The sequence below is a fragment of the Pseudophryne corroboree genome, chromosome 7, assembly GCF_028390025.1.
Source record: "Pseudophryne corroboree isolate aPseCor3 chromosome 7, aPseCor3.hap2, whole genome shotgun sequence".
Taxonomy (NCBI): Eukaryota; Metazoa; Chordata; class Amphibia; order Anura; family Myobatrachidae; genus Pseudophryne; species Pseudophryne corroboree.
Window position 1 is genome coordinate 350,279,870 of NC_086450.1, and position 26,245 is coordinate 350,306,114.

Consider the following 26,245-nt stretch of genomic DNA (forward strand, 5'->3'; position numbering starts at 1 on the left):
GGTCCTTCAGTCCGGACCAGATGTCAGCATCAGCAGTCGCTCCAGACTGCCCTGCATCACCGCCAGCGGGTGGGCTCGGAATTCTGAGCCTTTTCCTCGCACCCCCAGTTGCGGGAGAATGTGAAGGAGGAGATGTTGACAGGTCGCGTTCCGCTTGACTTGACAATTTTCTCACCAGCAGGTCTTTGAACCCCAGCAGACTTGTGTCTGCCGGAAAGAGAGATCCAAGGTAGGTTTTAAATCTAGGATCGAGCACGGTGGCCAAAATGTAGTGCTCTGATTTCAACAGATTGACCACCCGTGAATCCTTGTTAAGCGAATTAAGGGCTCCATCCACAAGTCCCACATGCCTAGCGGAATCGCTCTGTGTTAGCTCCTCCTTCAATGTCTCCAGCTTCTTCTGCAAAAGCCTGATGAGGGGAATGACCTGACTCAGGCTGGCAGTGTCTGAACTGACTTCACGTGTGGCAAGTTCAAAAGGTTGCAGAACCTTGCACAACGTTGAAATCATTCTCCACTGCGCTTGAGACAGGTGCATTCCACCTCCTATATCGTGCTCAGTTGTATAGGCTTGAATGGCCTTTTGCTGCTCCTCCAACCTCTGAAGCATATAGAGGGTTGAATTCCACCTCGTTACCACTTCTTGCTTCAGATGATGGCAGGGCAGGTTCAGGCGTTTTTGGTGTTGCTCCAGTCTTCTGTACGTGGTGCCTGTACGCCGAAAGTGTCCCGCAATTCTTCTGGCCACCGACAGCATCTCTTGCACGCCCCTCTCGTTTTTTAAATAATTCTGCACCACCAAATTCAAGGTATGTGCAAAACATGGGACGTGCTGGAATTTGCCCAGATTTAATGCACACACAATATTGCTGGCGTTGTCCGATGCCACAAATCCACAGGAGAGTCCAATTGGGGTAAGCCATTCCGCGATGATCTTCCTCAGTTGCCGTAAGAGGTTTTCAGCTGTGTGCGTATTCTGGAAACCGGTGATACAAAGCGTAGCCTGCCTAGGAAAGAGTTGGCATTTGCGAGATGCTGCTACTGGTGCCGCCGCTGCTGTTCTTGCGGCGGGAGTCCATACATCTACCCAGTGGGCTGTCACAGTCATATAGTCCTGACCCTGCCCTGCTCCACTTGTCCACATGTCGGTGGTTAAGTGGACATTTGGTACAGCTGCATTTTTTAGGACACTGGTGACTCTTTTTCTGAGGTCTGTGTACATTTTCGGTATCGCCTGCCTAGAGAAGTGGAACCTAGATGGTATTTGGTACCGGGGACACAGTACCTCCAACAAGTCTCTAGTTGGCTCTGCAGTAATGATGGATACCGGAACCACGTTTCTCACCACCCAGGATGCCAAGGCCTCAGTTATCCGCTTTGCAGCAGGATGACTGCTGTGATATTTCATCTTCCTCGCAAAGGACTGTTGGACAGTCAATTGCTTGGTGGAAGTAGTAAAAGTGGTCTTACGACTTCCCCTCTGGGATGACCATCGACTCCCAGCAGCAACAACAGCAGCGCCAGCAGCAGTAGGCGTTACACGCAAGGATGCATCGGAGGAATCCCAGGCAGGAGAGGACTCGTCAGAATTGCCAGTGACATGGCCTGCAGGACTATTGGCATTCCTGGGGAAGGAGGAAATTGACACTGAGGGAGTTGGTGGGGTGGTTTGCGTGAGCTTGGTTACAAGAGGAAGGGATTTACTGGTCAGTGGACTGCTTCCGCTGTCGCCCAAAGTTTTTGAACTTGTCACTGACTTATTATGAATGCGCTGCAGGTGACGTATAAGGGAGGATGTTCCGAGGTGGTTAACGTCCTTACCCCTACTTATTACAGCTTGACAAAGGCAACACACGGCTTGACAAATGTTGTCCGCATTTCTGTTGAAATACTTCCACACCGAAGAGCTGATTTTTTTGGTATTTTCACCAGGCATGTCAATGGCCATATTCCTCCCACGGACAACAGGTGTCTCCCCGGGTGCCTGACTTAAACAAACCACCTCACCATCAGAATCCTCCTTGTCAATTTCCTCCCCAGCGCCAGCAACACCCATATCCTCCTCATCCTGGTGTACTTCAACACTGACATCTTCAATCTGACTATCAGGAACTGGACTGCGGGTGCTCCTTCCAGCACTTGCAGGGGGCGTGCAAATGGTGGAAGGCGCATGCTCTTCACGTCCAGTGTTGGGAAGGTCAGGCATCGCAACCGACACAATTGGACTCTCCTTGTGGATTTGGGATTTCGAAGAACGCACAGTTCTTTGCTGTGCTTTTGCCAGCTTGAGTCTTTTCATTTTTCTAGCGAGAGGCTGAGTGCTTCCATCCTCATGTGAAGCTGAACCACTAGCCATGAACATAGGCCAGGGCCTCAGCCGTTCCTTGCCACTCCGTGTGGTAAATGGCATATTGGCAAGTTTACGCTTCTCCTCCGACGATTTTATTTTAGATTTTTGATTCCTTTTTTTACTGATATTTGGTGTTTTGGATTTTACATGCTCTGTACTATGACATTGGGCATCGGCCTTGGCAGACGACGTTGATGGAATTTCATCGTCTCGGCCATGACTAGTGGCAGCAGCTTCAGCACGAGGTGGAAGTGGATCTTGATCTTTCCCTATTTTTGGAACCTCAACATTTTTGTTCTCCATATTTTAATAGGCACAACTAAAAGGCACCTCAGGTAAACAATGGAGATGGATGGATACTAGTATACTTATGGATGACGAGCGACTGCCGACACAGAGGTAGCTACAGCCGTGGACTACCGTACTGTGTCTGCTGCTAATATAGACTGGATGATAATGAGATAAAATTAAAATATATATATATATCACACTAGTACTGCAGCCGGACAGGTATATATTATGTAATGACGGACCTGCTGGACACTGTCTGTCAGCACTGCAGACTCCTAAAGTAAGCTACTAGTATCAAGAAGATAGAAAGAAAAAAAACCACGGGTAGGTGGTATACAATTATGGATGGACGAGCGACTGCCGACACAGAGGTAGCTACAGCCGTGGACTACCGTACTGTGTCTGCTGCTAATATAGACTGGATGATAATGAGATAAAATTAAAATATATATATATATCACACTAGTACTGCAGCCGGACAGGTATATATTATGTAATGACGGACCTGCTGGACACTGTCTGTCAGCACTGCAGACTCCTAAAGTAAGCTACTAGTATCAAGAAGATAGAAGAAAAAAAAACCACGGGTAGGTGGTATACAATTATGGATGGACGAGCGACTGCCGACACAGAGGTAGCTACAGCCGTGGACTACCGTACTGTGTCTGCTGCTAATATAGACTGGATGATAATGAGATAAAATTAAAATATATATATATATCACACTAGTACTGCAGCCGGACAGGTATATATTATGTAATGACGGACCTGCTGGACACTGTCTGCAGAATGCGTTTATAAAAACACCACACGACGAGTGTTTAACTTTTTCAGGCAGACAATCACAATATACTGGTGGTCAGCAGACAATCACAATATACTGGTGGTCAGTGGTCACTGGTCAGTCACACTGGCAGTGGCACTCTGGCAGCAAAAGTGTGCACTGTACTTAAAATATGTACTCCTGCTATAACTGCTCCCCAGTCTCCCCCACAATTAAGCTGTGTGAGCAGTGAGCACTCAGCACAGTCAGATAATGATATACAGTATTACATATGATGCAGCACACTGGGCTGAGCACAGATATGGTATGTGACTGTGTCACACTGTGTATCGTTTTTTTTCAGGCAGAGAACGGATTCATTAAACTGGTGGTGGTCACTGGTCACTGGTCACACTATCAGCAAGTAGTACTCCGTCCTAAGCAGACAATCACAATATACTGGTGGTCAGTGTGGTCACTGGTCAGTCACACTGGCAGTGTGGCACTCTGGCAGCAAAAGTGTGCACTGTACTTAAAATATATTATTTATGTACTCCTGCTCTAACTGCTCCCCAGTCTCCCCCACAATTAAGCTGTGTGAGCAGTGAGCACTCAGCACAGTCAGATATACAGTATTACATATGATGATGCAGCACACTGAGGCTGAGCACAGATATGGTATGTGACTGTGTCACACTGTGTATCGTTTTTTTTCAGGCAGAGAACGGATTAATTAAACTGGTGGTCAATGGTCACTGGTCACACTATCAGCAAGTAGTAGTACTCCAGTCTTAATATGCTCCCCAAAATTAGTAAATAGTGTCTCTAACTCTCTACTCTCTTCTCTATAAACGGAGAGGACGCCAGCCACGTCCTCTCCCTATCAATCTCAATGCACGTGTGAAAATGGCGGCGACGCGCGGCTCCTTATATAGAATCCGAGTCTCGCGATAGAATCCGAGCCTCGCGAGAATCCGACAGCGGGATGATGACGTTCGGGCGCGCTCGGGTTAACCGAGCAAGGCGGGAGGATTCGAGCCTGCTCGGCCCCGTGTAAAAAAAGCTGAAGTTCGGCGGGTTCGGATTCCGAGAAACCGAACCCGCTCATCACTACTAGAATCAAGTAACTTTTGGAAACCCTATCAATAAAGTTGCCAACATAATTTACTGGCAAAGGTAGTAAAAAGTATAAAGTGTCAATCAACATTGTGTTTGTGTCCAATCCCTGCAGACAGTGTTTTGAAAATCAGAACAATACAAATGGCTTTTTACAAAATGTGAAGTAATACCACAAATTTCTTAAATAATTAAAAAATAACCCCTATTTGATATAAGCGTTGTATCTTGCGATAGCTTACAGTCCAGAGGAAGAGGGAACCGTTAAGAAAAGAGGAGCTGGTGGAACTGTTAGAGGAAGATTAAGGGCGTATACTATTGCCGGCGGTAATTTACCCCATGGCAAAAACGTGCTAATATTGCGATTTTAGCTCAATGTCAGGCTATCCTATTGTAGCCCATTCTTGCCATGCAATAAACTACCCGATATTGGGGGTCTTTTAGCCCCGATCGCATGCTAGCTTTTTTTGCAGCGGTGCGATCGGGCCTGAACTGTGCATGCATATGCTCCGCAATGTGCAGGCGCGTCGGCCACCAGCGACGGGCATCGCCGGACAACGATGGTTTTACGAAGAAAGCGATCGCAAGAAGATTGACAGGAACCGTTTGTGGGTGTCAAGTCAACTGACCGTTTCTAGGGAGTGTCCGGAAAAATGCAGGAGGGATGACTCCTGACGTCAGCTCCTGGCCGGATCATCGCAGCGGCTGAGTAAATCCTGAGCTGTGCAGAGACAGCTCTCTGCACAAGTGTTCGCACCCCTGCACATCAACTACCCCCTCCCCCCTGTAGGCGGCAACTACCTGATTGCAGCACTGCAAAAAAACGCCTGCGTGCGATCAGGTCTGAATTACCCCCATTGGCCGATAGCACATGGGATCTGAAATATGTTCCTGGACCCACGTGTTATCTCCGTAAAAACGTGTCTCCTGGGGCTGCTTATCTAGGATTATGCTGCATTCAAAGCGTAATCCCTGATAAATGCCGGCATCAGGGGATCAGCACGCCACATTGGGGCTAATAGGATAGCCCTTGGCTAATTTATTAGCAGCAGAAAATTCCCACTACTAATAGGATAGCAACCTACTGTAAGTGGGGGTATGGTAGGCTGTGGTGAATAGGGGGGTTTTGGGGTTGTGTATGAAGGAGCGGAGGTTTGGAGAGAGACTAGTAAATCAGGGCGCATGAAAGGGAGGGGTTATCCTTGAAAACAAAAAAATAACAGAAAACCCCCCCTTCCCCCCAGGCACCCTGCCATAAACCAGTAACAAAGGGAGCATTTTATTTGTAAATAAAAAGCAGAAGTCTTTTTTACACACAGGTGTAAATATATGATAAACCACTCAGCCTCTTCACAGCATTTCTGCTTATAGTGGTCATAACTCAAGAGTCAGGGGTTCTGGAGTGGATGGGGGATAAGTTAAAAATACTGTGATATCTGTGGTGCATGGAAAGCATAACCATATCCTCCCCAAAATGTTGTAACCACGCCCCCTTATATGTAAGTTATGGGGGAAGAGAGATTTGTATTATATTGGGTGTAAAAAATGTACATAAGTGGGGTTAGATGTGTTACTAAAGAGGGCAGCGTGTTACAGGTAGGAGGGTGGTAATAAATGCGTTACAGAGGTAAAATCTTCCAAACATGTTACAGGACAAGGCATAGCTTGCTCCCTGTTGCATGAGGACACCCCTCCATGGCATGGGCACACCCCTTCAGTGATGTACTGCTGCTCTGCGACAGTCAATACACTTCTATCCTCACTGGGACTTTCTATCAATGTGCCTAATTCAGATCTGATCGTAGCAGAAAATTTGTTAGCAGTTGGGCAAAACCATGTTCACTGCAGGGGGGCAGAGATAACGTTCAGAGAGAGTTAGATTTGGGTGGGGTGTGTTCAAACTGAAATCTAAATTGCAATGTAAAAATAAAGCAGCCTGTATTTACTCTGCACAGAAACAATATAACCATACTTGCCTGCCTGACCCTCTCCATGAGGGAGAAAGTGCTCTGTTCCTGGACTTTCCTGGTAATGTATGATTGCCATCACCTGTGGTGAAACACCTTTCTTATCAATTAACTAGCTCCCCACAGGTGATGGCAATCATACATTACCAGGAAAGTCCAGGAACAGAGCATTTTCTCCCTCATGGAGAGGGTCAGGTAGGCAAGTATGAATATAACCCACCCAAATATAACTCTCTCTGCACATGTTATATCTGCCACACCTGCAGTGCACATGGTTTTGCCCATTAGCTAACAAATTTGCTGCTGCAATCAGGCCTGAATTAGGCCCAATGTCACAAAGTATGGCATGCATGCAAAGAGATTTCACTTTTCCTGTAATAACTTCTACATATTTCATTGTGGCCCCTTCAAATTAGCACAATGTGTAAATTCATCCCTCGCCAGGCTAATTTCTGTAGATCACACTCTATAAACTAACAGCTTTTGCTTTAGCATTCCAGATTAATGAAAACAGTTTATAGAATCTCAGTTTCTCATAATAGGACCACATACTGCTTATCATTTCATGGATTCAGCTCAACGTAGTAACATGTTAATGATCTATTCACCTTGAGTAAAGCCATTTGCATCACAGTTGTGTGACTGATTGCTCAGATGATATTCCCTGTGCACTTCCCTGTTTTTTTCTGAATAATAATGTGGCTGTGATCTACGACAATGACTAATTACCCTTACAAAGAAGACAGAATATACAATAAATGAAGGATGCTTCAAAATTATGTGGCTGATGCTGAGTTGGCTGCAATATCACCAACAACAATCACATGCGTTCACTAAAAAGTTGCAATAGTGCAAAGCAGCAGAGTCGGAAGGCGCATTCAGTAGCATATGTGCCAGGTAGAAAACCCTGTAATATGCCAGATACAACTTTATGTTACTGTATGTACCAAAAAGTACTTAAATGTGCAAATGAAACAAAATATATACAGGGTAATGAATAAGAACACCTGTCAGGTGCATTGGCAATCAGCCAATCACAAGCAGTTCACTAGTGCTCACAACCACCATCACTGTGTATCTGCACCTGCCCTCAGGCACCTGCAAATAACACAGCTGGGACAGGTGACTGTGTGCTGATCGCATCTGATCGCAGTTATAATAACATGCCCCTACTGTACTCAGCCTGTGCTAGCCCCCTCTTTCTTACTCATCCTGCCTCTTTCCTTCCTTATCACACTTCTCTAGATGCCAGTGGGCATAATGGTGGCTATACACTAGACCAGGGGTGGACAATAAGCGGCCCTCTAGCTGTTGTTGAACTACACATCCCAGCATGAACTACCACAATTTTAGCATGTCCCAATAGCAAAACTGTGGCAGGCCATGCTGGGATGTGTAGTTCCAAGGCAGCTGGAGGGCCTCCTATTGCCCACCCCTGCACTAGACAAACTTTCATCCAGCTAGTTGCTGATTGTCATTTTCTCTCATACATTACCAGGTTTTCATTCCAACCAAACAACTAGTTAGATGATTGGAGGAAGGTTGGTCTTGTGTATGGCCGGCTTAAGCAAACCTGCATGGGTGCATATACGTGCATCCTGTTTTCTAGGTATGCAGGTTCCACTCATATGTTTTCAGCAGAGATATAATACATTACTATAAGGATAAACTTGTTTTCTTTTTTTATAGGCGTTTAGAGTTTAATAATATTCTCAACGGCTACAATACAGAAATAGAGGCTTTTAAAAAACGTGAGACAATGACTATGGATGAGATGAAAAATAATGTGGAAAAACTGAAGGAGCTGGAGCAGAACTTGACTGCAGCCCTTGCAGAGTTTGAGGTTGGTACACTTTATTTTATAGAGAAGTGGAAGGTAAACATTAATCTACAGTATCTCATGACACATGATATCTAGTATGAATGAGAGGAAACAACTCTTGGAGTGTCTACACTACAGGGATTTTTTTTTTTGCTATAAAAAACTCCACACATTAGCTCATCTGTCTTGTGCACAATAATACTCCATCATCTGTCTGTATTAATTCCAAAGTGATTAACAGTTTAAATTAAAGTATGATGGGTATTTATGAGAGCTCAGTTCCTTGTTATTGGTTCTCTAATCAACCATGACTTCAAACAATCTAAGCTAGAGATTGTGCACTCCACATTCTCCTACAACTCTATACAACTTCGCCCCTTACCCTGTTTGAATCAGTAGCTACTGTAGCATAGATCCAGCATCTTAAGAATTAAGAGTTAAGAAAGAGAAAAATTGTGGGAGCGTAACACAATCCTTTTTCTATTTTATGCTGCCAGGGGGAGATCATTTCCCAACGTGCCCAATGGCATGCGCCGCCCCTGGGTAGAGACTTTTCCAAATAGTCTGACAATTGTGATAGCAGCTAAAGGTGATACTACCAAGTATATAAGCAGAGAGGGTGAATACTATGTAACCACTTAGTGGTATACTTACTAAAGTGTGGGTTTTAGAACTGGTGATGTTACCCATAGCAACCAATTAGATTCTAGCTATTATCTTCTAGAACAGTGGTTCTCAAACTCGGTCCTCAGGACCCCACACAGTGCATGTTTTGCAGGTAACCCAGCAGGAGCACAGGTGTATTAATTACTCACTGACACATTTTAAAAGGTCCACAGGTGGAGCTAATTATTTCACTTGTGATTCTGTGAGACCTGCAAAACATGCACCGTGTGGGGTCCTGAGGACCGAGTTTGAGAACCTGTGTTCTAGAAGGTACAAGATGAATTACAAGTAGAATCTGGTTGCTATGAGCAACATCTCCACTTCTAAAAACCCACGCTTTAGTAAATATCCCCCTTAATGTCTATATTATAAATGTGTGGATCAGTAGTAGGAGTTCCAGATTTACTCCATTTTGAGAATAAAGAATGGAACAAAAATGTCAAATCATAGAATCAATTAGGTAATTCGTAACTGATTAGGAGAACTGATTATTGTTGACTCCATGATGTAAGAAAATAAAATGTGAAAAATGGGATGAATACTTTTTATAACCACAGTACAGTATGTGAGTGTATAGGAGTGAATATAGTATAGAATATATAGGGGGGGATTCAAATGTTTGAAAAGTCAGTTGGGTGTCTGTTTTTTTCCCTGTCTATTTGATAGGAGAAAACAAACTGACTTTTCAAACATTTGAATTCCCTCCATAGTATGGATTGTAGACTGCTATTATTAAATTATCTTTTATTTACAAAGCCCTCTACATTGAGGGAATCATATTATCTGTAAATCATATACAATGACCTGAAACAAGGTAAGATGGCTTTGCCCAAACTTATTTAATATAGTAATTAATATTCATGGAAAATCTATTTTAAAATCTATTTTATTAAAATATAATATTTCTGAATCTGACTTATTGCATATGCAGATCTGGTTTTGTGTGGGATGTAAATTGTTTTGTCATTTCCTTGAGTATTTTACATTATTTTGGTTGATTCATGTATGTTCGAAATCGGTGTGAAAATCTGCAATATTTAGCTGGGTACACACTGGCCGATATATCATGAGCGCGTGTGTATCCAGGGCTGGATTAAGGGAGGTCCTCCTGGGACCCCCACATATTAGCCCCCACACAGTGCATTTTTAATCTCCGGCAGCTGAGCTGATTACTAGCAGCGGCTGCCAAGGAGCTCCTGCACAGTCATTATCGCAGGATAAGGAAGGAAAATCCAACAACACAGTGACTTGAAGACACCGGCATGTGCTACACAGGCTGCGCTGCCATGAGTGACCTACTTCATCTGTGTGTGTGTCTGTGTCACAGGGAGGGGGGCTTTGCCAGCTACATTAGTAGTGGGGGCCCTCACCTCCATTGCCCCGGGCCCCCACCAGCCTTAATCCAGACCTGTGTGTACCAGATATATTGTGTCAGCTTTGCTGCACAGACATTGCCCAATATATCTGCAGATCTGTGTGTACAGGCAGTCTGCAGACCGCCCATCACAATTGGGCAGGCATACGTAAATGGCCGCCCAGTTGTGACGCCAACACCAACACATTGGGCCGACGATCGGTAAGTGTGTATGCATCAGATACATGGCCTAGTGTTTACCCAGCATTAGGCATCTGAAAGCTGAGCTGATCCACGAGGACAAAATTAGGCACAAAATTGCGTCTTGAAGCCCTGAGAATATCTGAGAGGCTGCTCTGCTCTCCTAGGAATGCGGGAGAACTCCCTGAAGCTCAAGAGTCTCCCAGACATTCTTAGAGTATGCTTTAGTTGACCACCTACAGTACATCCCACGCTTCTGGTTTGATTTATTTAACCACATATAATGTTCAAACTTCTTAAGATAATGTATTTGTGTACCCAATGTAAATATTCTATTGATAATGGTAAGAGGTGCCAGAAGGAGAGGATTTGTTTTATACAAGTTCACTTCTTTAGATCCAGATAAAAGCTTACTTTGAGCAGCATTTGAAGCATGTGTAAGTGCCTCATGCAATCTAGTGATTATGAGCAGATGGTATAAATAATGAGGAGAGTGCACATTTATGTTGTGTTCCTTGGTTAGTACTTATTATACTGGAAGCATTACCCCTTATTTGCATTTGACAAGGTTATGAATGATCTCTAACACTGAGCTTCTTAGCTTAATACATTCTGCTAAACACAGTCTAATAGACAACACTGTTAAAAGCATTGTCAAAATATTATAATAATAAGATCATTTTGAAATTCTCTACTCATATTTCTACATATTTCTGCTGCACAGCCCGTTATACCCACTGGTATGCCATAGTGGATGTTTTATTAGTGTATTAGAGATCAAAGTGGAAAATGCAGCAAATGTACAAAAATGGAGCAAGGCTCGCTCCGAAACATTAAATACACAGATAAACAAGGACTTATATATATATATATTTTTGCCATGTATCTAACTGGCAATGAAAATGCATTTGAAATGCATTTACAATAACCATGGGTAGGTGGAACAGAATCACATCAAAATAAAGGCTTGGGTGCTTTTAACTAACAAATTTTAGATTTAAAAACCGGAAAATGTTATGCTGCCCTTACGCTGTACATGTCAGCCCTTCTGGTGGCACTGGTAGCCTTTTACTTGACGAAACCAACATTTTAGAGAAAGCAACCTATGATTTAACTATTGGCATCACTGAGGCATGAGGTACTCAGTGGATTGATAGGTTAAGTACTGTATTAGCCTAAAAACACAGTTGTCTCTATCTAAGAAACTATGCTATGGAGAATTACTTAATGTAAAAAAGAAAAAGACATATCAGATAAAGAGATAAAGGTATAGTTGCTGTTCCTCAAACAATGGGGGTAATTCAGAGTTGATCGCTGCAAAAAATTTGTTAGCAGTTGGGCAAAACACGTGCACTGCAGGGGGGGCAGATATAACATGTGCAGAGAGTTAGATTTGGGTGGGTTATTTTGTTTCTGTGCAGAGTAAATTGTAGCTGCTTTATTTGTACACTGCAATTTAGATTTCAGTTTGAACACACCCCACCCAAATCTAACTTTCTCTGCACCTGTCATATCTGCCCACCCTGCAGTGCACATGGTTTTGCCCAACTGCTAACAAATTTGCTTCTGCGATCAACTCTGAATTAGGCCCAATGTCCGTGAGACTCCCACATTTCTGGACAAAGCAGATCAGCTTCTCAGACCCAGCCACTTGCCCAGTGAAGTGGGTGGATTGAGGGATTGATGACGGTATTTGTGGTAAATCGCATCATAGTGGCCCTGCTTCACTGTGCATCATTGAATAGCTGGGGCTGGAGCCTTGATGATACAAATCCCTGTGCCATATCTCCCCCCCCCCCCCCCCCCTTCCTCACAGCTTAGGTTCTAAAATACCGGCAAGTATGCATACTGACACATAACGTACCCTATACTGTTTAATTTCATTAGGGTATAAATTATTGGACACTCCGTATCTAATGCCGTCTCATGGGATCCCGGCGCTCATAACACCGACACCGGGATCCTGATGTATGAAATCTCGACAGGGGTCAGAAGAGACTATTTCTCCCTCTCCCCTAGCCCCTAACCCTCTGTTCCCGCAGTCTAACCCTAACCTCCCCCCTTAGTTCCTGACCCTAACCACCCCGAGGAGGTGCCTAAACCTAACTCCCCATTCCCGCTACCTAAACTTAACTGTCCCCACCCATGCAGCCTAACCCCAGTGTGTGTGGGACCTAATCCTACCCCCCCCCCCCCCCCTCCCTTGACAGCTGGCATCTTGACCTCATCCCATTTAATTCCTGTATGCCGTTAAATCCTCCCATTATTTTAATAGACAAGTTTACATTCTAGATGGCATTCCCTTGCTACATATAATTTTACTCCGCTAATATTTAAATATGGCTATCTTTAAACATCCTATAAGACTAGTTTAGGAGAAGGAATGCTTGCATGGTTTTTGCCATGCCTATTTTTCTGTTGTGTTGCACCTGTTGATAACTTTTGATCCCTTGCATCAGGTTTCTTATTCACACAAACTCATTAAATAGAATGTTAAGTCATAAAGCAAAAAAGTTACTGCTTGGGCACTGCTGATTTAATTAGCAGAATGACAAAATTAGTATAGATAAAAATCTAATGTTCAAAAGCATTTATGTAAATTTTTGACATGGGGCTTTAATGAAATTCCTTATGCATACTGTACATATGATCATGTATTTTACCAGCTGCAAAGTCAAAGTAATGTAAGCAGATTTGTTTTATTAGCTTTGCATTTGTCAAGTCTGTCTTCCTAATAAACTAATAGTGATTTTTATAGGCTATCAACAAAGAAGAGGAGTTACTTGAATGGGAGAAAAGTCAATTCCCTTTGTTGCAAGAGATAATGATAAACAAGGTGCCTTTTGAGCAACTCTGGGTAACTGCATATAATTTCCACTGTAAATCCGAGGAATGGATGAATGGTGAGTCTACGTGTTCAATGCTTGTATGTCTCTCTATGCTCTATTGTGAGACCTAGAAGGCTAGGACATGATAAATTTGGAGTAAAAATGTAACTCTTAGGGCTGTATTTGATAAACATAAAAACATTACTTTAGCTAGATAAAAGACATGTTCTCTCTCCTCCCTAGTTATGGGAAAGAAATCTACAATAAAATCGCTGCTATAAAGCCCCCATAGGGCTCAATGGGGTCTGTTTAGTAAATAAAATAAATCGTTTCTCATGCATTTTGCTGGAGAAAGCCTTTAATTTAGTTTCTCGTTTTCTTCGCCTTTTCCTTTCTCTAATAACAGTGCTGCAGCCCTCATAGGTTTCAAGGGGATGTACACACAGACTGTATCAATGAGAGAGGAAAAGTTTATTTCTGCAACAGAACATCGTCTTTGGATGGCGTTATACTCGCCCTCAGGGGAGATAGGCAGGAAGAGTTAAAATTAGGATGTTTATAAATATAGAGAATACAGAAGGCTCTGTAAGAATCCTTATCCATGTGGAAATTACTGAGTCTGCATGGTTTAGGCAGTTTTAAGTATAGGGGCTATTTAACAATTGCCTGTCAATTGTCCAGGAAAACTAACAATGAAGACCGCAATCTCCATAATTGTCAAAGGGGACTGCAGTTTGAGCCAATTTACCAATCTCCTACAAGCTTAGCTTCTCTAAGCATGGATCCTATAGCTAACACCATCTTCACATGCCTTTAACCACTGTAGCCTGGAGGCTAAAGTTTAGCTGAAAAGATCTTTGAATCCCTCTCCAGCAACTGGACTGTATGCATGCACCGACGACTGCACATGTGCAGCAGCTTCCTGAGGGGCATCTAGGAAGTATTCTGCCATTGCAAAAGATAGCAGTAAAAGGTGTCACCATGGTGAAAAGTTTTCTCTGGAACAGATTCACCATGCCGGCAACCAAACTTTGATAAATAGCTATGAAAAATAAGAGCCAACCAATGCAAATTTGCTTGTTGTATATTGGGTAATAAAAGTGTGTTCAATTAGTAGGTCTATTATTACAATACTGTAGATGTGTAACATCAAGTTCCTTCATCCAACATTTTCATTTGTCAAGGATCATATTTACTACTTATTGGATTGTAGACTATTCCTACATGTCCCTATATTCAAGGTAATAAGAAATTATTAATTGCCTGGATGTACTATTAATCACATGCAGGGATAGGGGCTCAGAAACCTGACCCTGCAATATGTAAGAAGTGAGATGATCACAAAAGCAATCTTTTCACTTCTACTATAGAGTCAGGGCCCTTCTGTGCATGCATGGACTGCTGACCACGCATGTGCGGTGGCCATTGCTGAATGTAGCCCATAGCCTATGGCGTTACCTGCCTATGCCAAACTCTGGAATGTTGAAATATAACTTTGTATATCTGACAACTTGGCAGCCCTCATAGAAACCTATGGGTGCAGCGGCTGCTGTCAAAAAGGTAGGGACCGCAGCACAAATAGAGATATCTGCTGTGCTCCCTCCTTCATACCTTCGGGGACCCTTAATATTTGTGGTTACCCCAAAACACTCCCAAGACACAAAAACACATATTGATAAACTGCATAAACAAATATTTTTTCTAGCAACTAAAGGCAAAAGGGGCGGTCACCTTCATGAAAGAGAATTACTTGGGTAACAGGGAGATCATCTGTCGGTATATTTATCTTACTCTATGTAAATAAATATTCCCGATTATTAGAGACTGAATGTTAAGGACACATTGGGGCAGATGTATTAACCTGGAGAAGGCATAAGGAAGTGATAAACCAGTGATAAAATAAGATTTTACTCACCAATAAATCTATTTCTCGTAGTCCGTAGTGGATGCTGGGAACTCCGTAAGGACCATGGGGAATAGACGGGCTCCGCAGGAGACTGGGCACTCTATAAGAAAGATTTGGTACTATCTGGTGTGCACTGGCTCCTCCCTCTATGCCCCTCCTCCAGACCTCAGTTAGGATACTGTGCCCGGAAGAGCTGACACAATAAGGAAGGATGTTGAATCCCGGGTAAGACTCATACCAGCCACACCAATCACACCGTATAACTCGTGATACTATACCCAGTTAACAGTATGAAATACAACTGAGCCTCTCAACAGATGGCTCAACAATAACCCTTTAGTTAGTCAATAACTATATACAAGTATTGCAGACAATCCGCACTTGGGATGGGCGCCCAGCATCCACTACGGACTACGAGAAATAGATTTACCGGTGAGTAAAATCTTATTTTCTCTGACGTCCTAGTGGATGCTGGGAACTCCGTAAGGACCATGGGGATTATACCAAAGCTCCCAAATGGGCGGAAGAGTGCGGATGACTCTGCAGCACCGAATGAGAGAACTCAAGGTCCTCCTCAGCCAGGGTATCAAATTTGTAGAATTTAGCAAACGTGTTTGCCCCTGACCAAGTTGCAGCTCGGCAAAGTTGTAAAGCCGAGACCCCTCGGGCAGCCGCCCAAGATGAGCCCACCTTCCTCGTGGAATGGGCTTTTACTGATTTTGGATGCGGTAATCCAGCCGCAGAATGCGCCAGCTGAATTGTGCTACAAATCCAGCGAGCAATAGTCTGCTTAGAAGCAGGAGCACCTATTTTGTCGGGTGCATACAGGATAAAAAGCGAGTCAGTTTTCCTGATGCCAGCCGTCCTGGAAACATAAATTTTCAAGGCCCTGACTACGTCCAGTAACTTGGAATCCTCCAAGTCCCTAGTAGCCGCAGGCACCACGATAGGTTGGTTCAAGTGAAAAGCTGATACCACCTTAGGGAGAAACTGGGGACGAGTCCTCAATTCTGCCCTATCCATATGGAAAATCAGATAAGGGCTTTTACATGACAAAGCCGCCAATTCTGACACACGCCTGGCCGAAGCCAAGGCCAATAACATGACCACTTTCCACGTGAGATATTTCAGATCCACAGTTTTAAGTGGTTCAAACCAATGTGATTTTAGGAAACTCAACACCACATTGAGATCCCAAGGTGCCACAGGAGGCACGAAAGGGGGCTGAATATGAAGCACTCCCTTTACAAAAGTCTGAACTTCAGGCAGAGAAGCCAGTTCTTTCTGGAAGAAAATCGACAGAGCCGAAATCTGGACCTTAATGGAACCCAATTTTAGGCCCATAGTCACTCCCGACTGTAGGAAGTGCAGAAAACGACCCAGCTGAAATTCCTCTGTTGGGGCCTTCCTGGCCTCACACCACGCAACATATTTCCGCCAAATACGGTGATAATGGTTTGCGGTTACTTCTTTCCTGGCTTTTATGAACGTAGAAATGACTTCCTCCGGAATGCCCTTTTCCTTTAGGATCCGGAATTCAACCGCCATGCCGTCAAACGCAGCCGCGGTAAGTCTTGGAACAGACAGGGCCCCTGCTGTAGCAGATCCTGTCTGAGCGGTAGAGGCCATGGGTCCTCTGATATCATTTCTTGAATTTCTGGGTACCAAGCTCTTCTTGGCCAATCCGGAACCACGAGTATCGTTCTTACTCCCCGCCTTCTTATTATTCTCAATACCTTTGGTATGAGAGGCAGAGGAGGGAACACATAAACCGACTGGTACACCCACGGTGTCACTAGCGCGTCCACAGCTATCGCCTGAGGGTCCCTTGACCTGGCGCAATATCTCTTTAGCTTTTTGTTGAGGCGGGACGCCATCATGTCCACCTGTGGCCTTTCCCAACGGTTTACCAACAGTAGGAAGACTTCTGGATGAAGTCCCCACTCTCCCGGGTGTAGGTCGTGTCTGCTGAGGAAGTCTGCTTCCCAGTTGTCCACTCCCGGAATGAACACTGCCGACAGTGCTATTATGTGATTTTCCGCCCATCGGAGAATCCTTGTGGCTTCTGCCATCGCCATCCTGCTTCTTGTGCCGCCCTGTCGGTTTACATGGGCGACTGCCGTGATGTTGTCTGACTGGATCAGTACCGGCTGGTTTTGAAGCAGGGGTTTTGCCTGACTTAGGGCATTGTAAATGGCCCTTAGTTCCAGAATATTTATGTGCAGGGAAGTCTCCTGACTTGACCATAGTCCTTGGAAGTTTCTTCCCTGTGTGACTGCTCCCCAGCCTCGAAGGCTGGCATCCGTGGTCACCAGGACCCAGTCCTGTATGCCGAATCTGCGGCCCTCTAGAAGATGAGCACTCTGCAGCCACCACAGTAGAGACACCCTGGTCCTTGGAGACAGGGTTATCAGTTGATGCATCTGAAGATGCGATCCCGACCACTTGTCCAAGAGGTCCCACTGGAAGATCCTTGCATGGAACCTGCCGAATGGAATTGCTTCGTATGAAGCCACCATTTTTCCCAGGACTCGTGTGCAGTGATGCACCGATACCCGTTTTGGTTTTAGGAGGTCTCTGACTAGAGATGACAGCTCCTTGGCTTTCTCCTGTGGGAGAAACACTTTTTTCTGTTCTGTGTCCAAAATCATCCCCAGGAACAGTAAGCGAGTGGAAGGAACCAGTTGTGACTTCGGAATGTTTAGAATCCAGCCATGCTGTTGTAGCACATCCCGAGATAGTGCTACTCCGACCAGTAACTGCTCCCTGGACCTCGCCTTTATAAGGAGATCGTCCAAGTACGGGATAATTAAAACTCCCTTTTTTCGAAGGAGTATCATCATTTCTGCCATTACCTTGGTAAACACCCTCGGTGCCGTGGACAGTCCAAACGGTAGTGTCTGGAATTGGTAATGGCAATCCTGTACCACAAATCTGAGGTACTCCTGGTGAGGAAGGTAAATGGGGACATGCAGGTAAGCATCCTTGATGTCCAGGGATACCATGTAATCCCCCTCGTCCAGGCTTGCTATAACCGCCCTGAGCGATTCCATCTTGAACTTGAATTTTTTTATGTGTGTGTTCAAGGATTTCAAATTTAAAATGGGTCTCACCGAACCGTCCGGTTTCGGTACCACAAACAGTGTGGAATAGTAACCCCGTCCTTGTTGAAGTAGGGGTACCTTGACTATCACCTGCTGGGAATACAGCTTGTGAATGGCCTCTAGCACAGCCTCCCTGCCCGAGGGAGTTGTCGGTAAGGCCGATTTGAGGAAACGGCGGGGGGGGAAGCGCCTCGAATTCCAGCTTGTACCCCTGAGATACTATTTGAAGGATCCAGGGATCCACCCGTGAGCGAACCCACTGATCGCTGAAATTTTTGAGGCGGCCCCCCACCGTACCTGGCTCCGCCTGTGGAACCCCACCGTCATGCGGCGGATTTGAAAGAAGCGGGGGAGGACTTTTGGTCCTGGGAACCTGCAGTGTGTTGCAGCTTTTTCCCCCTTCCTCTGCCTCTAGACAGAAAGGACCCGTCTTTTCCCCGCCTGTTTTTCTGGGGTCGAAAGGACTGTACCTGGTAATACGGCGCTTTCTTAGGCTGTGAGGGGACATGGGGCAAAAATGCTGACTTCCCAGCTGTAGCTGTGGAAACAAGGTCTGAAAGACCATCCCCGAATAACTCCTCACCCTTATAAGGCAAAACTTCCATGTGCCTTTTAGAATCTGCATCTCCTGTCCACTGCCGAGTCCATAAGCCTCTCCTAGCAGAAATGGACAATGCACTTATTCTAGATGCCAGCCGGCAGATCTCCCTCTGTGCATCTCTCATGTACAAGACTGAGTCTTTTATATGCTCTACGGTTAGCAATATAGTGTCCCTGTCTAGTATAGACTTTAGGATAGCCTCCTGCTTTCTATCAGCAGGTTCCTTTAGGGCGGCCGTATCCGGAGACGGTAGTGCCACCTTTTTAGACAAACGTGTGAGCGCTTTATCCACCCTAGGGGGAGTTTCCCAACGTGACCTATCCTCTGGCGAGAAAGGGAACGCCATTAGTAATTTTTTTGAAATCACCAATTTTTTATCGGGGAAAGCCCACGCTTCTTCACACACTTCATTTAATTCTTCAGATGGGGGAAAAACTATAGGTAGTTCTTTCTCCCCAAACATAATACCCTTTTTTGAGGTACCTGGGTTTATATCAGAAAGGTGTAATACCTCTTTCATTGCCTCAATCATGCAACGAATGGCCCTAGTGGACATTAAATTTGACTCATCGTCGTCGACACTGGTATCAGTATCCGTGTCGACATCTGTGTCTGCCATCTGAGGTAGCGGGCGCTTTAGAGCCCCTGATGGCCTTTGAGTCGTCTGGGCAGGCACGAGCTGAGAAGCCGGCAGTCCCGCATTTGGCATGTCGTCAATTTTTTTATGTAAGGAGTCGACACTTGCACGTAATTCCTTCCATAAATCCATCCACTCAGGTGTCTGCCCCGCAGGGGGTGACATCACATTTACAGGCATCTGCTCCGCCTCCACATAAGTCTCCTCATCAAACATGTCGACACAGCCGTACCGACACACCGCACACACACAGGGAATGCTCTTAAAGGAGACAGGACCCCACAAAAAGCCCTTTGGGGAGACAGAGAGAGAGTATGCCAGCACACACCAGAGCGCTATAATAATGCAGGGACTAACTGAATTATGACCCTTTATAGCTGCTTATAGTATTAAACTGCGCCTAAATTTAGTGCCCCCCTCTCCTTTTTTTACCCTTTCTGTAGTGTAGACTGCAGGGGAGAGTCAGGGAGCTTCCTTCCAGCGGAACTGTGAGGGAAAAATGGCGCCAGTGTGCTGAGGGAGATGGCTCCGCCCCTTTTTCGGCGGACTTTTCTCCCGCTATTTTTTGTATTCTGGCAGGGGTAATTACCACATATATAGCCTCTGGGGCTATATATTGTGGTTATTTTGCCAGCCAAGGTGTTTTTATTGCTGCTCAGGGCACCCCCCCCCCCCCCCAGCGCCCTGCACCCTCAGTGACCGGAGTGTGAAGTGTGTAATGAGGAGCAATGGCGCACAGCTGCAGTGCTGTGCGCTACCTTGGTGAAGACTGAAGTCTTCTGCCGCCGATTTGCCGGACCATCTTCATGCTTCTGGCTCTGTAAGGGGGACGGCGGCGCGGCTCCGGGAACGAACACCAAGGACGGGTCCTGCGGTCGATCCCTCTGGAGCTAATGGTGTCCAGTAGCCTAAGAAGCCCAAGCTAGCTGCAAGCAGGTAGGTTCGCTTCTTCTCCCCTTAGTCCCTCGTTGCAGTGAGCCTGTTGCCAGCAGGTCTCACTGTAAAATAAAAAACCTAAATTAAACTTTCTTTCTAGGAGCTCAGGAGAGCCCCTAGTGTGCATCCAGCTCAGCCGGGCACAGAAATCTAACTGAGGTCTGGAGGAGGGGCATAGAGGGAGGAGCCAGTGCACACCAGATAGTACCAAATCTTTCTTATAGAGTGCCCAGTCTCCTGCGGAGCCCGTCTATTCCCCATGGTCCTTACGGAGTTCCCAGCATCCACTAGGACATCAGAGAAAGCAGTGTTCAGTGCAAAGTGATAATGCACCAGACAATCAGCTCCTAACTGATAATTTACATATGGGAGCTGGTTGGCTGGTGCTTTTATCACCTTGCATTTATCACTGGTTTATCACTTCCTTATGCCTTCTCTGGGTTAATACATCTGCCCCATAATCCTTTAATACCCCTTTCACACCAGCCCCTCTGAACACGGGTTTTTGCCACATGAACGCGCATAACCTGTGTTCAGTTGCGGTGTGAAAGGGTGCCGGGTTTGAAATACCGGATCCAGTGACCCGGTATTTCAACCCTGCTCACTGTGCGGTGTGAATGGAAGCCGTGTCAATGCGCCCCGGCTCCCGTTCACTCTCTATGTACTGACGGCGCTTGGAGATCATATGATCTCTAGCACCGCCCCCTCCGCGTCACCGCTGACGTCCGCAACCAGGGGTGTCAGAGCGTTTTTTGGTATGTAATCCCTTATACATATTACGCCAGGTAGAGCCAATTATACACATTATGCCAGGTAGAACCGCTTATACACATTACCCCAGGTAGATATCACTATACACATTATGCCAGGTAGAGCCACTTAGGCCCAGATTTATCAAGCCTTAGAGAGTGATGAATTGCACGGTGATAATGTAACAACCAATCAGCACCTGTCAGTTTTCAAACGCAGCCTGTAAGATTCCAGTTAGGAGCTGGTTGGTTGGCACTTTATCACTGTACTATTTATCACTGTCCAAGGCTTGATAAATCTGGGCCCTAGTCAGAATGAGAACTCAACAGGCTCAGTAAGTGAGGGCTCATTCAGAAACAATGAGAATTTACAGCCCTTGAAGCCAGTTCTGCAAGGGGCCATAAAGTGCAGCTCTTTGTGTTCTCCAGCACTAAGCAAATACACAATAAACAGGTTCCAAAGCCAAGTGTTATGTTTAGTAACAGCGGGATGAGTGAGTCTGCTACCTGCCCCTCCCTTTCTGTCACCTGTCCCTCTGTCACTGTCACCTACCCCCCTTCACTTCCTACCTTCTGCTGCTGCTGCACTTGGGAGAGATTACTTTTTAGACACGTTGGGAACGTCCCCGGGAGGGGCAGGAGGTGGGACCGCAACTCTGTGCATGGGGTCTTTAGTCTGGTAGAGCGCCTCCTCCTCCTCTGCTCCTTTCCCCTACCCCTTTCCACAGGGAAAACAGTTATACTGCTGCTTACCACTGTTGTCTCTGGTGGCAGCATGTCCCTGTAGAGTGCAGACACTGCAGGAGATGAGGTGGGGGCGGAGCACACGGGGCAGGAGCAGGCTGCTTAATCACTGCCCAGAGTCATCCCTAACCAATTTAATGCCCTAGGCAAGATTTTGTCTGGTGCCCCCTAGAACATGGAAAGGGGGTTAACAATTAGAGATGTGCACTTGAAATTTTTCGGGTTTTGTGTTTTGGTTTTGGGTTCGGTTCCGCGGCCGTGTTTTGGGTTCGACCGCGTTTTGGCAAAACCTCACCGACTTTTTTTTGTCGGATTCGGGTGTGTTTTGGATTCGGGTGTTTTTTTCAAAAAACACTAAAAAACAGCTTAAATCATAGAATTTGGGGGTCATTTTGACCCCAAAGTATTATTAACCTCAAAAACCATAATTTCCACTCATTTTCAGTCTATTCTGAATACCTCACACCTCACAATATTATTTTTAGTCCTAAAATTTGCACCGAGGTCGCTGGATGACTAAGCTAAGCGACCCTAGTGGCCGACACAAACACCTGGCCCATCTAGGAGTGGCACTGCAGTGTCACGCAGGATGGCCCTTCCAAAAAACACTCCCCAAACAGCACATGACGCAAAGAAAAAAAGAGGCGCAATGAGGTAGCTGTGTGAGTAAGCTAAGCGACCCTAGTGGCCGACACAAACACCTGGCCCATCTAGGAGTGGCACTGCAGTGTCACGCAGGATGGCCCTTCCAAAAAACACTCCCCAAACAGCACATGACGCAAAGAAGAAAAAAAGAGGCGCAATGAGGTAGCTGTGTGAGTAAGATAAGCGACCCTAGTGGCCGACACAAACACCTGGCCCATCTAGGAGTGGCACTGCAGTGTCACGCAGGATGGCCCTTCCAAAAAACACTCCCCAAACAGCACATGACGCAAAGAAGAAAAAAAGAGGCGCAATGAGGTAGCTGTGTGAGTAAGCTAAGCGACCCTAGTAGCCGACACAAACACCTGGCCCATCTAGGAGTGGCACTGCAGTGTCACGCAGGATGGCCCTTCCAAAAAACACTCCCCAAACAGCACATGACGCAAAGAAGAAAAAAAGAGGCGCAATGAGGTAGCTGTGTGAGTAAGCTAAGCGACCCTAGTGGCCGACACAAACACCTGGCCCATCTAGGAGTGGCACTGCAGTGTCACGCAGGAGAGCCCTTCCGAAAAACACTCCCCAAACAGCACATGACGCAAAGAAGAAAAAAAGAGGCGCAATGAGGTAGCTGTGTGAGTAAGATAAGCGACCCTAGTGGCCGACACAAACACCTGGCCCATCTAGGAGTGGCACTGCAGTGTCACGCAGGATGGCCCTTCCAAAAAACACTCCCCAAACAGCACATGACGCAAAGAAAAATGAAAGAAAAAAGAGGTGCAAGATGGAATTGTCCTTGGGCCCTCCCATCCACCCTTATGTTGTATAAACAGGACATGCACACTTTAACCAACCCATCATTTCAGTGACAGGGTCTGCCACACGACTGTGACTGAAATGACGGGTTGGTTTGGACCCCCACCGAAAAAGAAGCAATTAATCTCTCCTTGCACAAACTGGCTCTACAGAGGCAAGATGTCCACCTCATCATCATCCTCCGATATATCACCGTGTACATCCCGCTCCTCACAGATTATCAATTCGTCCCCACTGGAATCCACCATCTCAGCTCCCTGTGTACTTTGTGGAGGCAATTGCTGCTGGTCAATGTCTCCACGGAGGAATTGATTATAATTCATTTTAATGAACATCATCTTCTCCACATTTTCTGGAAGTAACCTCGTACGCCGATTGCTGACAAGGTGAGCGGCGGCACTAAACACTCTTTCGGAGTACACACTTGTGGGAGGGCAACTTAGGTAGAATAAAGCCAGTTTGTGCAAGGGCCTCCAAATTGCCTCTTTTTCCTGCCAGTATAAGTACGGACTGTCTGACGTGCCTACTTGGATGCGGTCACTCATATAATCCTCCACCATTCTTTCAATGGTGAGAGAATCATATGCAGTGACAGTAGACGACATGTCCGTAATCGTTGTCAGGTCCTTCAGTCCGGACCAGATGTCAGCATCAGCAGTCGCTCCAGACTGCCCTGCATCACCGCTCGGAATTCTGAGCCTTTTCCTCGCACCCCCAGTTGCGGGAGAATGTGAAGGAGGAGATGTTGACAGGTCGTGTTCCGCTTGACTTGACAATTTTGTCACCAGCAGGTCTTTGAACCCCAGCAGACTTGTGTCTGCCGGAAAGAGAGATCCAAGGTAGGTTTTAAATCTAGGATCGAGCACGGTGGCCAAAATGTAGTGCTCTGATTTCAACAGATTGACCACCCGTGAATCCTTGTTAAGCGAATTAAGGGCTCCATCCACAAGTCCCACATGCCTAGCGGAATCGCTCCCTTTTAGCTCCTCCTTCAATGCCTCCAGCTTCTTCTGCAAAAGCCTGATGAGGGGAATGACCTGACTCAGGCTGGCAGTGTCTGAACTGACTTCACGTGTGGCAAGTTCAAAAGGTTGCAGAACCTTGCACAACGTTGAAATCATTCTCCACTGCGCTTGAGACAGGTACATTCCACCTCCTATATCGTGCTCAATTGTATAGGCTTGAATGGCCTTTTGCTGCTCCTCCAACCTCTGAAGCATATAGAGGGTTGAATTCCACCTCGTTACCACTTCTTGCTTCAGATGATGGCAGGGCAGGTTCAGGCGTTTTTGGTGGTGCTCCAGTCTTCTGTACGTGGTGCCTGTACGCCGAAAGTGTCCCGCAATTCTTCTGGCCACCGACAGCATCTCTTGCACGCCCCTGTCGTTTTTTTTAAAATTCTGCACCACCAAATTCAAGGTATGTGCAAAACATGGGACGTGCTGGAATTTGCCCATATTTAATGCACACACAATATTGCTGGCGTTGTCCGATGCCACAAATCCACAGGAGAGTCCAATTGGGGTAAGCCATTCCGCGATGATCTTCCTCAGTTGCCGTAAGAGGTTTTCAGCTGTGTGCGTATTCTGGAAACCGGTGATACAAAGCGTAGCCTGCCTAGGAAAGAGTTGGCGTTTGCGAGATGCTGCTACTGGTGCCGCCGCTGCTGTTCTTGCGGCGGGAGTCCATACATCTACCCAGTGGGCTGTCACAGTCATATAGTCCTGACCCTGCCCTGCTCCACTTGTCCACATGTCCGTGGTTAAGTGGACATTGGGTACAACTGCATTTTTTAGGACACTGGTGAGTCTTTTTCTGACGTCCGTGTACATTCTCGGTATCGCCTGCCTAGAGAAGTGGAACCTAGATGGTATTTGGTAACGGGGGCACACTACCTCAAGAAATTGTCTAGTTCCCTGTGAACTAACGGCGGATACCAGACGCACGTCTAACACCAACATAGTTGTCAAGGCCTCAGTTATCCGCTTTGCAACAGGATGACTGCTGTGATATTTCATCTTCCTCGCAAAGGACTGTTGGACAGTCAATTGCTTGGTGGAAGTAGTAAAAGTGGGCTTACGACTTCCCCTCTGGGATGACCATCGACTCCCAGCAGCAACAACAGCAGCGCCAGCAGCAGTAGGCGTTACACGCAAGGATGCATCGGAGGAATCCCAGGCAGGAGAGGACTCGTCAGAATTGCCAGTGACATGGCCTGCAGGACTATTGGCATTCCTGGGGAAGGAGGAAATTGACACTGAGGGAGTTGGTGGGGTGGTTTGCGTGAGCTTGGTTACAAGAGGAAGGGATTTACTGGTCAGTGGACTGCTTCCGCTGTCGCCCAAAGTTTTTGAACTTGTCACTGACTTATTATGAATGCGCTGCAGGTGACGTATAAGGGAGGATGTTCCGAGGTGGTTAACGTCCTTACCCCTACTTATTACAGCTTGACAAAGGCAACACACGGCTTGACAAATGTTGTCCGCATTTCTGGTGAAATACTTCCACACCGAAGAGCTGATTTTTTTGGTATTTTCACCAGGCATGTCAACGGCCCTATTCCTCCCACGGATAACAGGTGTCTCCCCGGGTGCCTGACTTAAACAAACCACCTCACCATCAGAATCCTCCTTGTCAATTTCCTCCCCAGCGCCAGCAACACCCATATCCTCCTCATCCTGGTGTACTTCAACACTGACATCTTCAATCTGACTATCATGAACTGGACTGCGGGTGCTCCTTCCAGCACTTGCAG

The 26,245-nt window shown here is 46.0% G+C and overlaps 1 protein-coding gene across 2 annotated transcripts in view; it reads left to right on the forward strand.

Moving 5' to 3' along the window:
- Nucleotides 1–26,245, forward strand: part of DNAH3 (dynein axonemal heavy chain 3) — a 952,415-nt gene that overhangs the window by 491,418 nt on the left and 434,752 nt on the right. The window contains exons 1-3 of one of the 2 annotated variants that reach the window (XM_063934424.1): nucleotides 7,991–8,096; nucleotides 8,177–8,330; nucleotides 13,289–13,433. In XM_063934424.1, coding sequence (XP_063790494.1) covers nucleotides 8,065–8,096; nucleotides 8,177–8,330; nucleotides 13,289–13,433 — 331 coding nt within the window. In that variant the 5' untranslated portion in view covers nucleotides 7,991–8,064. Of the gene's footprint in view, nucleotides 1–7,990; nucleotides 8,097–8,176; nucleotides 8,331–13,288; nucleotides 13,434–26,245 lie in introns of those variants that run through there. The other variant, XM_063934423.1, reaches the window with a different exon arrangement.